The sequence below is a fragment of the Sapajus apella genome, unplaced genomic scaffold, assembly GCF_009761245.1.
Source record: "Sapajus apella isolate SASKATOON/1434 unplaced genomic scaffold, GSC_monkey_1.0 scaffold87, whole genome shotgun sequence".
NCBI lineage: Eukaryota > Metazoa > Chordata > Mammalia > Primates > Cebidae > Sapajus > Sapajus apella.
Window position 1 is genome coordinate 3594323 of NW_022437027.1, and position 13347 is coordinate 3607669.

Here is a 13347-nt window from a genome sequence, read left to right on the forward strand (position 1 = left end):
GCTGCCGTTTGAGAGTGGCTAGCCCCAAAGGTCTCTGAGTGTGTCACGACTGCACCTGTGGGGCATGGGAATCTTTCTGCTACTTCTGTGCAGTGCTTCAGCCAGGGGAATCCTTTGCAAGGCTGCCCACACATGTCTATCTGACATGTCACATGGTCATTTCTTTGTGGTGTTGCTTTCCTGGAAGTGCTGCTGGGAAGCAGAGGTCCCCTCTGCTCTCAGAGACTCCCTAGTTATTTTTCATTTCTAGAAATGTTGGTAGACAACTTACATCTTGCACTCTGCCTCCTCATGCCTCCTCTGAGCCCTAAGCAAAGGGTCATCTAAGAGCTTCATGCAGGAATGGGGAGGAAATGAAAAAATACAAGAGAAAAAAAAGCATGGATACATGTTAGCAAAAGAGATCCCAGTCACGTTTGAAGTTGCTTGTTTCATGTCTGCCTGCCTTCATATGTTCTAAGCTCCAGAAGGCCCAGTATAAGGTTGATCTTAGTTTACATCTCTAATCCCAGTGTCCAAATAGTGTCTTGGTCATTGTGTAATCTTATCAAATTCTTGTTGAATAAATGAATAAGTAGAAATGAAATTCAGAGACTATGAAAAATTTAAGGAAAATATGCTGGTTAAGATGGTTGACCCTGGAGCAGTTGGTCCGGGAGGGGGGTGACTCTTGGCTCTGCCACTCACAGTTGGGCGGACAAGACCCCTCCTCTTTGTGTCTCAAATTCCTCATCTGTCAAGTAGTTGGTGTGAGGATTAAAAGAGTGAATATTTATAAAACTCTTAGAAGAATACCTTGTGCATAGAAAGTATGTAAGCATTGGCCACTATTATTACCATAATCACCATTGTCATTATTTATTTTAATTATTATTAAGAAACCCTAAGACAGGACTGCTCTCTTGATGTTTGTTTATAGAGAATAGCTCTGATCCAGTTCTAGCAGGGTGTATATAAATAAGATCAATACAGTTTTATTTTTCTACATCTTCCCAGACTGCAAGGCTGTTTTTTCTTCTGCATATCCTGTGTCTACACTTCTCTGGCCACTCAGACCAGGAAGACACTTCTTCAGGAATTCGACCTCTTTTCATGGGGTCTCATCTTCTATTGGCCTTTCTTAGCTGTATGTCATTAGGAGACACTTGACAACAAGCCCTGGAATCCTGGCCTTGGGCACTGTATGAGTAGTTTAAGCATTTTTCTTATACCTCGCACTTGCCAGTATTGAAGCTTATCTGCCATCTACTTATTCATAGATCTTTTGCAGGCTGTCTTCACTTACTTAGCATTTTAGTAGCTGCAGTATTTAATGACATTTGTCATATAGAGACTGCATTTTTTAATTTCTCTTCCAAATAACTTGTAAAATTACTCTTATCATCTATGTATAAAAAGATACTTCCTGGAGTGAATAGGGTTAATATTTATGATAAAACATAGTAGAATGGAACTTAGGGTATCAATAAAAAAGAAAAATTGTAACTTTCTGAGCCAGTTGAAAACATCATATTCAACTACAGAAGGCTAATTCTTTCCATAATTAATACTACCATCAGGCAATCTTTTACCAGCCGTTAGAATTTCTGATTTCCACAGGCTCCAATTTTCATATTATAAGATTTTTCAAAACAATTTCTTTACCTGTTTAGCTTTATATAGTTGATTTTTCTATTCAGACAGACACATTATACCGTCTACTGCAGTATGGAATGATCTAGCTTCAAATTTCTTTCTCTTAATTTCTTTTCTTTCCTTATTTAGCCATCTAACAGTTTCGACTAAACTAAAGCAATTCTTTTACCTAAATATTTTTGTATCCTATTATAGTATTTCCCCATCTGGTCTCTCTTAGCTAGAAATTATTTTATCAACTTTGAGGAATATTTATCTTTATTTATGCTGCACACATGCCCACTGTAATGCTCATGTTGTAATGCATGATGTATTTTAGGCAAACAGAATCATGATAGTGTTTACATTATGGAGAAACTTAGAGATTTCATTTTTCTGCATAATGCATATTATTTCTTTCACTATGACTTGCTATTGGGGCTCCTTGACCCTATATAATCTTTTCCTCCATTGCCCTACAACCTCAGGTACACTCCCTTGTGCTGATCAATGATCAGCCATTGTCAGTTAACCTGTTCTTATTATGGGCCATTTATGTGCATTTATGCAGCATTATTGATGATGCAATAAACAGCAAAGTGTGTGCATCTGTCATTTTGAGTCATTTGCATGTCTAGAATTTTTGTGAGAATTAGCATTCCTCCTGCTTCTACAGCCACTCCTTTTCATCTTCTTTGTAGCTGCCTCTTCTGCTCATCCCTTAAACCTAAGTCTGTTGAAGGACTTTTTCCTAGGACTGTCCTCTCTACAGCCTCCCTAGGTGACTTCTCATAGCCCTGTGGATGGTAGTTCTCTCCTTCCTTCCATTTTATATGCATGTCAACTGCTACCCCTTGGCTTTCCATAGATATCTCAAATTCAGCAAACCTGTAGCTGAATTGGTCATTCATAACTACCTGCCTACCCCAGAAAGCCTTTTCCTTGTGTTCCCTCTACTGTCTTTCCGTTGTCCAAGCTAGAGACCTAGGACCATTCTCAGCTCCTCATTTATCCTTGTGTTCTCAGCCAAGCTATAAGTCCTACCAATTTGACTTCCTTTATAACAACTGAAACTATTGATTTGTCCATCCTCTGGTTCTAAGACACGATCTCACAACTAGACTATTGTAATAGCTTCCTAAATGGTCTGTCATCAGTTTTACTCTTCCCGTACCAAACTCGAGCCCCTCATTCACCTGGCTTGGGAGGACTTCCATGGCTCCACAAACCTGTGTCTGGTGCACATTTTATTTTTTTTGTAGCCCCCTCCACCGCCACAACTTCTCCACCACAATACTTATCTCTCTGTGTGATAACTGTCAGTTTATTTCTATTTCTCCGCTAGATGGTAAACCCTGTGAGCTTGGGATCTGGCTCATCATTCAATCCCCAGAGCATGGCATAGTGAATGTTGTACAGAAGGTGCTCAACAAATGTTTTCAAAGTGTTGTTGCTTGTTAGTCAGTTTTTAAACTTTTTAATATTTAAACTGTAGAGCAGGTAGAAGAAAATTATAAACATATAAATTGCTTAATGACAAAGTCTAGAATCAGAAGACCTGGATCGAATTTCTGGCTCTATCATTGCCTTATTGAATACTTTTGAGAAAGGAAAAATTTTCTCACTATTTGTAGTCTTATAACATTCATTATGACTGAGTATACAATAAAAATGACAGTAACACCTTGAATGTATAGCCCCAAAGTAGTTAGAAGCATTTCTTATGAATTATTTATTTGTTCAATATCCCTTTGGGGTAGGCTCGCATTGTTTCTTCTAGATAATAATAAACGGGGAGATATAGCCCTTCCTGTAATGATGTTAAAATACTGATTGTGAGATGGTTTTCTGCTTTATCGAACATCATGAAGATTCATGAAGCTGTCTGAGGCTTTATGCTCTCAGGAGGGGAAAAAATGAGTTATATAAGGTAGTTTTACAGCTCTTATACCTCTGATTTTTTAAGAGTTCAAAATATTTTGGGGTGAAAATATGTACAAATTATTTCAGGCCGGGTGTGATGGCTCACACCTATAATCTCAGCACTTCGGAAGGCTGAGGTGCGCGAATCACTTGAGGTCAGGAATTCGAGACATCTGGCCAACATGGTGAAACCCCATCTCTATTAAAAATATAAAAGTTAGCTGGTTGTGGTAGCAGGTGCCTGTAGTCCCAGCTACTCAGGAGGCTGGGGCAGGAGAATTGCCTGAACCCAGGAGGTGGAGGTTGCAGTGAGCTGAGATCACACCACTACAGTCCAGCCTGGGCAACAAAGCCAGACTCCATCTCCCCCCCAAAAAAAAAAAAATCAACAACAAAAATTATTTCAGTATTTAGCTTATTCCTGGATTTTTTTTCTCCATATTTTTCTGGAGACACATTTGTTTTTCCACACCCACTCAAACCATCTGTGTACCAGGCAAGTTTTCTGAGATGCAAAACCAAGTAAAATATGTCCATTTTATTTGTTTAGAAAGAACTATGACTAATGATACTGTGGGAAAAAATGGTATAGTTAATAAAAACTATATTCTCTGTATGAATGCCTACTGAAGCTTAGCAGCTATGGCCACTCAAAGCCATGCCCTAAGGATGGGTGTCAACACCTGTACTTTACAAACCAACCCTCCAAAGAACTCCTACAAGAAGCAAAGTCCATGTCTGCCCAGGATCTGGAGGGAGCCCCTGTGAAATGGGATTTTTTAACACCATCAAATGGTGAATATTTTTAAAATGTATGCAATTTTGAATGCTATAACCCTATATGAACATTTGCTTTACATAAAAATGTTTAAATTTATTTACCATTAATTAAATAGACTTTTTAAGAAGAGGTACCGTATTTGTTATTGCTTTGAAACACTCGCTAGGACACTGGCCTATAATCTGGGGGTTATGTTTACCCCAGTTTGAAAAGCACAGGGTCCTAGGACATTGTAGCCCAAATCATGGGATTTTTGTTAGAATTTAAGAAAATCCTTCCAGATGTCCCCTTTTTACTTTGCTATATGTGAACTCCTGAAAAACTATTTTGCCTACATGCTAATGAAATCTTTAAAACATAGCTGTAAACACCTAATTGGTAGCATTTTCACAGTCAAGATGATTAAAGAATATATGTCAGCTTTCTCAAATAGAAATTATTCTGTTTGAGGGAAATGATCTTTCTGAGGTGAGAATTACCTATCCACTTCTCTCTTTAGATCTCATTAAAACTGGAACCCAAACTAAGGAGTTATAAAACTTGAGGCTGTGTGTGTGCGAGGGAGCATTTAGAAAATGTGATCAAATAGAAGGCTGGTCATGCTCAGATAAGAATACAAGAAGTGACTTATTTATACATTCAAATTTCAGAATATTTGTAAGGCCTACCATGTGTGCTGCTAAAAGTCTTTTAATTTAAAATAATTTTGTTAGATAATTCTTTTTCAAGTGACATTATGATTTATCGCCACTAATCAAGATTCTGATCCCTTATAGACTTCTTATTTGTATCTGTTTTTGTTCTTTGTTACATAAATATGAGATTTATATATAAAATTCTGACTATGTAATATAGGGCTAATGAGTCACAGATGGAAAGATGCTGGCACATTACCATCTAATAACATTTTAAACTCATATTCCATAGTAAAACAAAAGCAAATTGTATACATCTGTTTTCCAACTTGTAGCATTTCTGAATTTATGCAGAATCTATATTTAAAGGACTTGCATTTAGAGAGAAGAAAAAGAGGACATAGGTCACCTCAAAACTACACAGCCACTTACTAGCCTTATCAGAACAAATCTGGCTAGAGAGATAAGATTTTCTCGGTTTTGCTTCCTGAGAAGTTGTAGTACTGAAGACTGAGAATCAAAGCCATTAGGGCTGAAGAAATGTCTTCAGACTGCAAACTAATTTTACTGCCTCTCTTAAAAAGAAAAACATATCTCTAATATGAGGAATGTGGAGAGAAAATATCCACAAAACTAATAAATTTAAAAATCTTGAAAATTTCTAGGCTTTCCTAAAAATATCTGCAAGATAAATTTGGGTGGGAAGAGGGAAAGGGCAGGAGGGGTGCCCAGGTCATGTATTGCTGTGGTTGTTGTTTATTTTATTTGTATGGTAAACATGTTCTGTGTTTTTTTTTTGGGGGGGGGAGGTGGGTAGGAGAATAAAAATCTTTAGTTTCACATGTTGTTAGAAAAGAAATAGAACAAAGACAAAATTTCTCTCTCAGACTTACCCAATTGATAACGCCTGTGAGGAGAAATTAGTACTAGTTATTGAAGAATGACTCTCGAAAACATCTGTCCCCTGTTCTTCTTGGATAAGGAATTTAAAACTGCTTTTCTGCATTAAGGGGTTGTGTGAACTGTCAAGTTCTTTTGGAAAAGTTATGTGACAGAAGTGATTACTGCAGAGTGTGGCCGTAAATCCCCCTGACATGAAATACACATGTTATAAGAGACAGATTTTCATCCACCACCTCTGCATGAATTCCTGAAACAGGAGAGATCTGAGATTCGTCATATGATTGGAGAGAGAAATTTTGATATGTGGGTGGCAAGACTATGTTTTGTGAGGTGTACTACGTTTATTCTGGGGAATAAGTCTGATCTGATGGCAAAATTTTGTTCCCTGTTGTTGTCCAAAAAAGAATTAATACGTGTATTGTATGTCCTGAGTTGTAAACAGAATGTCAACGGAAGGAAACTACAGTGTTGTTTTCGTAACAGTGTCTATAGTTATCTCCATTTTGGACTAACATTTTGTAATTAAGATGTTGCAATTTTGTAAGTAAGATTTCAGAAATATTCCATGTAGCAAACTCTTACCCTCTGTAGACACAGATTCCATTGTACCTGCCCCAGGCTCAGTGACAATGAGCCCTCACTCTCCCCATTCCAGGCTTTAAGAAGTGATTGGTTTGGCTGGGCATGGTGGTTCACACCTATAATCCCAGCACTTTGAGAGGCCAAGGCAGACAGATCACTTGAGGTCAGAAGTTCAAGACAGCCTGGCCAACATAGTGAAACCCCCTCTCTACTGAAAATACAAAAATTAGCTGGGCGTAGTGGTGTGCACCTGTAATCCCAGCTACTTGGCAGGCTGAGACAGAGAATCACCTGAACGCAGGAGGTGGAGGCTTCAGTGAGCTGAGACTGTGCCATTGCACTCCAGCCTGGGTGACAGAGCAAGACTCTCTTTAAAAAAAAAAAAAAAAAGGTCAGACATGGTGGCTCATGCCTGTAATCCCAACACTTTGGGAGGCCAAGACAGGTGGATCACTTGAGGTCAGGAGTTCGAGACTAGCCTGGCCAACATGGTGAAACCCTGCCTCTACTAAAAATACAAAAATTAGCAGGGCATGGTGATGCATGCCTGTAATCCCAGCTACTAGGGAAGCCGAGGCAGGAGAATCACTTGAACCCAGGAAGTGGAGGTTGAGACTTCGTCCAAAAAAAGAAAAGGTTTATTTTGGGGTCTCAAGTATCTAATTTTGTTTATGGTGTGTCAGACAAGGCAAGACTTAGAGCCAGGAAAGGGAGACACTAGGTATGTACTTGTTTTGTTTGTCCCCAGTGAAATGTCTGTGTGACATTTTATGTCGTGTTGTTTTGGTGCTGTGCTGTGTCCATAGGGCCTGCCAGGCTTCCCCACAGTTGCTGCCCTGCACAGTAATCAGATCCTCACCGTCAAGGTTTGTGGTTGTCACCTATGCCTGCATAGTCAGAGCTGCAATCAGCATAAGCGTGAGCAGGAACCATTTAATTGGCTTGCTGAGCCCGTTAGCTTCCTCTCATCATATATATCAAGTTATTGGGCACTTGGGACCCCACTTGCATCAGTGAGGTCAAATATCAATTAAGAGGGTGTATTCTGGGCATACTTGAGAGGAGGATATTGATGTCAAACAGGTACTGTGAAGAGAGGTGGGCATAACGATCTACAACCATACCACGCCTTGATGGCTTAATTTGCATGCATTCTAATGCTCTGTAATATTTTTCCGGTCAATTAAATAATCCTAAGTACTCTCTCTGGACTTCGGGCATCAATAAAATGGCAGTCGAGTTCATGCCACGTTATGCTGGTTGACAAGTCTGATGGAAATGGAACTGGCATTTCGTCTCTAGACTTTCTTCTCAGAGTGAAGAATGCAGGGATGCACCTGCTTTCCTGCTTCTGGGAATAAACTACATTAAAAAGATCCAACATCCACAGCAAAATGATGGGGCACAAAAAATCTTCATTACTACTGAAGATATCTGGTTTCACCATCCCATTTCAGGATATTTCTTTCAAGAAGATCCAGTGGGTCTAATGTTAGACATAAGTGCCAGTTCTATTTTTTTAAATCATTATAAGTCTAATGTATATATCTTTATTTCTTTCTTGGGGCCTTCTGATGTCTATTCTTCAACTCTCTCATCTCTGAACTTCAACCTTTGACCTCACCTGACTGATCAGATGGTGTTTCCTAAAATCAATCATGGGTTTCTCTCTGCTGATCAGCAGCTCATTAAACGCCGCCTGATTAAGGTAGTGCTTATTCTTGCTGAAGTCTGATTTCTTCTTTACAGTGGATATTGCTCTGTGCACCTATTGCTTTATAATTTATCTATTATGGGTGGGGTGTGGGTGGCGGGTGGGTATTTATTTGGAGATATCCTCAAACAAAATTTCATTTAGTGAGCTGCATTTGTTTGAAATGTTAGATGACAGTACCAAAAAAAAGATATTAAAAGCGTATCAAATTTTTTCTTAGTTAAAAAAATGTAAATTGTAACCACTAACAGATCCAGTTTCTAAGCTTTCCAGCTTTGCTAATTTATAAATTATCATGCCATATGATGGGAACTTCATATGCTTAATTTTATAGGGTATGAAAAAGTAAACACATTTGCCTAACTATAAATGCAGCCATTTTGTTAAATGTGGTGAACGTAACTGATGCAGGGTTGTTATGAATAAAGTAATGCACATGTTTTATACCAGCTCTGACTACAGTGGTGACATATGCCCATTTTCCAAGAACTGTAAGCGCTGGTTCCTGAACTGCTTTGATTTTAAGAGCATCTACTCAGTCACCCAGCATGAATATTTATTTGCTGCCTGCTGGGAGGCAAATTGCCTACAGGCTTTATATTTGTGACTGTTCTGGTTCTTTTCATAGTGTAAATGTGGATTAGATAATACAAATTTAAGGTGCTGAAAAGACCTGGGTCTTTATCTTTCATGGTTATTGCTGGTCTGTTCCCTTCTCCATCACAGGGTGACCAAGGACAGGCAGGGCCTCCAGGACCCCCAGGCCCTCCAGGCCCAAGAGGACCACCTGGGGACACAGGGAAAGATGGCCCCCGTGGAATGCCAGGAGTACCCGTGAGTTGCTTTTTGGATCGCTTGTTCTCAAAAGTTTTGTTTCGTGTTAAGGGCTGAGAACTAGGGTGGAGTAGGGTGGTGGGGGCATCAGGTCAGGGGGTCCAGTGAGCGTCGTGGGTTGAGGGAAGTGGGATGATGGGAAAGTCCCCAAGCAGCACAAGGGACTCCCAGGTGCATTCCTCTTTACCACACAATCCACTGGGGATCCAAGAAAACCACTAGAGACACCTGGAGGCAGCCACTACCCTGTTTTTAAGCCTCAAGAAATCTGTGATTGGAGTTTGCCGGACCACATTTGTCTCTTCACTGCCATAGTGTGCACCAGGGCCTTTGGTTTAAATGGGAGATTCATTTGAAAAACTAAGTAGGAGACTAATAACATTTTCCAAAGGCTCAAGATCAGACCGATAAAGTTCTATGCTATTTACGGAAAGTAGAGGAAAGGAAATGTTCCAATATTTAATCCCTTATAAATAACTTGAACCTCCAAAATTGCTAAAAACCGTAAAATGAATGATTAAAACACCAGTGGGTGTGGTTTAAATATCATTTGTCTTTTGTATGTAAGGCTTATTCACAGAAATGATTTAAAAGCAATCTCAATATTTGGCTACTAAGTTTGGTCAAGTGTCAATGATATAGTGGTAAAAGGCAGAAGATAAATAGTTTGGTTTCATAGAGGCAATCCAGCAATTTAAAGAAATATATGGAAAAGGTCAAAAGTTTTAGATTTATTTTATGACTTTAGGACTAGAAATTAAGGCTTATTACTAAATTAAATTATTTTTCAATATATTTATTTAACAAATTATTTTCTTTGTTTTTGTAGTACATAATAATAATGAAAATATTTATCCCCAAAGCAGAAAATTTTGAAAATAAGACCAAAAGGAAAAAATAAAAATTTACAATAGTCATTAATGTTTTGGTATATTTTCTTTCATTTTTATATGCATATGTTTATGAATTTTTAAAAAGTATGACTTTTTATAAGAATATAACATACTTTAGAACTTCTGAGACAGCCTCATAAGCCCATATCCCTTTCTAAAAGCTGCTGTGAATTCACTGATATAAAATGAGGAATGGTCTTTCAACATATGATTTGCTAGTTGTTAGGACTGCTTTCACTCAACCTTCAAAGACAATAGTTGAATTCTATCACTGTCTTCTAATGCCTCACTTTTTCTCATAATGATATTCCAAAAGGCAGAGACAGCTACGGCTTTAGGGATATTTAAACTTCTCCCATTGATTGCTGGTTGCCAACAGAGATGCAATGATTGTCTCTCAAAAAGTAGTTAAAACCATTTTGATGGTAAAACATTAGTCAGATCATTGAGCATTATGTACTGTACTCAAATTCAAGATAGAAATTACCTTTATAAAAACAAATTTAAGGGTAAGGTATAACAAATCACAGAATCCAAAATTATATCATTATTTAAATGAACATAGTGAATTCATGTAAGTAAGAAATGGAGCTTTCTATACATAGGACAAATTAACTTGTTTCAAAATTTTCAAACACATAACTTGAACTGTATATGGTCTCAGAGTTTATTTATATATACTATGATGACTGCTAGAAAAAGTTTTTTGTGTGTGCAATGAGGTCTTTGCTATGTTGCCCAAGCTGTAGCATGGTGGCTATTCACAGGTGCCATCATAGCACACTATAGCCTGGAAGTCCTGAGCTCAAGAAATTCCCCTGCCTTGGCCTCCCAAATAGCTGAGATTACAGGCATGTCATCATGCCTTGCTAGAAAAAGACTATAAAAATAAACTGTGAAATACTTATTTTGAAAGACCAGCAATATCTACATTTATAGGCTTTTTAAGACAAAAAATATTTTTAGCCAATGACTATCATCATGACAATAAAACATGATAATTCTAAATCCATTTGAATATAAGGAAATGATAGTAATGTCATGATATAGTACAATGTTTTCTATCAAATTTAATCAAACATGTTGCTTCAGCCATTACTAATCCAGGAAGACCAAAATTTAAAATCAGTCTCTGCTCATTTTATTGTTTAACTCTAGTACTAAGAGCAGTTATCTTTCTGTCCTATGTATGAAAGTTCTGAGTTTTCCTAAAGAAGACACCATGTCATTATCTTTGTGTCATCCTAAAGAAGACATGACAATCTAGACTAATTTTATTAAACCCTAAATTTGTGAAGTTTGTTTGTAGAAGGGAAATCAGCTCTCTTTTAATGTGCTACATTCCTCTATTTAACCTGAATGAATATACTTGATATTTACATGCCCCAATGGGTATAGGGAAAAAGAAAAAAAAATGATTAAGGGTTTTTTAAAAAATGCTTACAGCATTACTAAAATTATCACTATTCTTTTTTAAGGGTGAACCAGGAAAACCAGGAGAACAAGGCTTGATGGCAAGTATCTCAATTTAGCTTTTTCTATAGTAAGCCAGGTTATTTAAAACTATGGTCAAGATTATGTGTGACAGATGTATCTGTGATATGACAGACTATAATAAAGAAAATTAGTAAAAGTTAAAAGTAACACAGCCTATCTACTACATGCTAAGTGTCATAAGACTACATATTTACATTGGTGATGCAGGAGAAAAAGAAAGAGAGTCCAGGTGTGGGAAGCAACAGAGACCCTGGAGGTCAAAGGAGATGATTTAGTTCATGACTCTGCTGTAAGAGAGATTAAATTTAGGGGCATGCCTATTAGCTTAAATAGTAATAGAAATTCCATTTTCAAAGGGATCAGGTCTGACTAAATTAGCACAGCAAACTTTGCAAAATGATTCAAAGAGTTATTTCACTGTTGTAAAATAGTTGTGTCTTTTGGTTTTCTGTCATTAAAAAAAAAAAAAAATGATCCCGAAATGATTCCACATGGACTTACTCATAGACACACAGGTCCCAATTCCCCATGATTTGTTTATCTTTTGCTGGTAGAAAAGATGTTTGGTCAGGTTGATGAGTCGGAAAGAGTAGAATTCCTTCAACCTACCTCTTCCTGTCCCCTTCCCTCTCTCTCTTGAGCTGCCGCTCTGATCTATGTTATGATATGAACAGTACTGGGAATCACAGGGTAACTCTCTAATAACCTAAATGCCTGAGGATGGCTCACACTCATCCTGGATACTGAAGGAGTGGGCCCAGAGATTGCCAGAAAGCTGGCAGGTAACCACAGTGAGCTTGACACTGTCCATCCTGCAAAATGTTTGGCATGCAGCATGCAGATTTTCAAAGTATAGAATTTAGACCAGGCATGGGGACTCATACCTGTCATCTTAGCATTTTGAGGCCAGGGTGGGAGGATCACTTGAGCCCAGGAGTTTGAGACTAGCCTGGGTAACATGGTGAGACCCTGTCTCTAAGTGTATATATACATACACACACACACACATACACACACACATATGTACACACACACACACACACACATATTCTAAATAAATATATATATATATTTAAAAAACAGGTCCTAGTGAAACTAATGCATAGGGTCAGGAAGAAATAAGTCTTCCTTGGGCTTGAGATGCATTCAGCAGCTCTCCCAGGGAGTCAGCTGTCGGTGGAGCTGCCTTTGCAGGAGCCCTGGTGAAATGAAAGCACCCTGGGTCCAGATATCACCCACTGCCTGGAAATTCTCTGTTCCTAACCTGTAATATCAAAATACACATTTGATACAGATAATTTTTTGGTACTATAATGGATTTTTTGAAAAAGGAAAAAAGTGGAAGAAACAGGAAAAAGACCATATGTAAAACTTAAACAAAACCTTTGTCATCAGTGGTAACTGCATAGAAGTGTAGCGTTAGTTCTCAGTGGTATGGAGTTACAGAGTACAAAGAATTCTGGGAGAGTGACAATATGAATTTTGCAATTACTTTAAGCAATTGAAGGTATATGTAATTTTTTTCCTGGAAAATGGTGAAAACACATTCGTCCCGTATATTCTTATACTGAAAGCTACGTGGGCTTCTCAGGAGGCTTTGTTTGTCCCCAGGTGTGCACAGATTACTCAGATTTTTATTGCTGGCCTTGGCTTTTTTCTCTGATGCCCAACACAGCATCCTAATATATAGTGTTCAAAAATTAAATAGATATATATTTTAAAAATTCTTATCTTCCTTGAATTTACATATGCTCTCTAAGATATATTCTGTGACTAACAATATAATCTCATTTTCTTACCATTCCTAGTTTGACAAAGTTGAATACAAATGTTTGACCTGATCCTAAATCACCTGCATTATTATCTTAGTGTGCTCCAATTCCCATTTCATATCAAAACTTTCTCAGGTGAAATAATACTGGATTTCTTTTTCTACAAACTTTTCTTCACTCTTTAAATTCTTAAGATTTA

The 13347-nt window shown here is 37.8% G+C and overlaps 1 protein-coding gene across 14 annotated transcripts in view; it reads left to right on the forward strand.

The window, feature by feature from the left end:
• The window catches only part of COL25A1 (collagen type XXV alpha 1 chain), a 527190-nt gene that overhangs the window by 373873 nt on the left and 139970 nt on the right, over positions 1 to 13347 (forward strand). For 12 of the 14 annotated variants that reach the window (XM_032254795.1, XM_032254796.1, XM_032254799.1 and 9 more), the window contains exons 7-9: positions 8075 to 8146; positions 8879 to 8986; positions 11358 to 11393. In XM_032254795.1, coding sequence (XP_032110686.1) covers positions 8075 to 8146; positions 8879 to 8986; positions 11358 to 11393 — 216 coding nt within the window. Of the gene's footprint in view, positions 1 to 7244; positions 7305 to 8074; positions 8147 to 8878; positions 8987 to 11357; positions 11394 to 13347 lie in introns of all 14 variants that reach the window. The other 2 variants (XM_032254797.1, XM_032254809.1) reach the window with 1 other exon arrangement.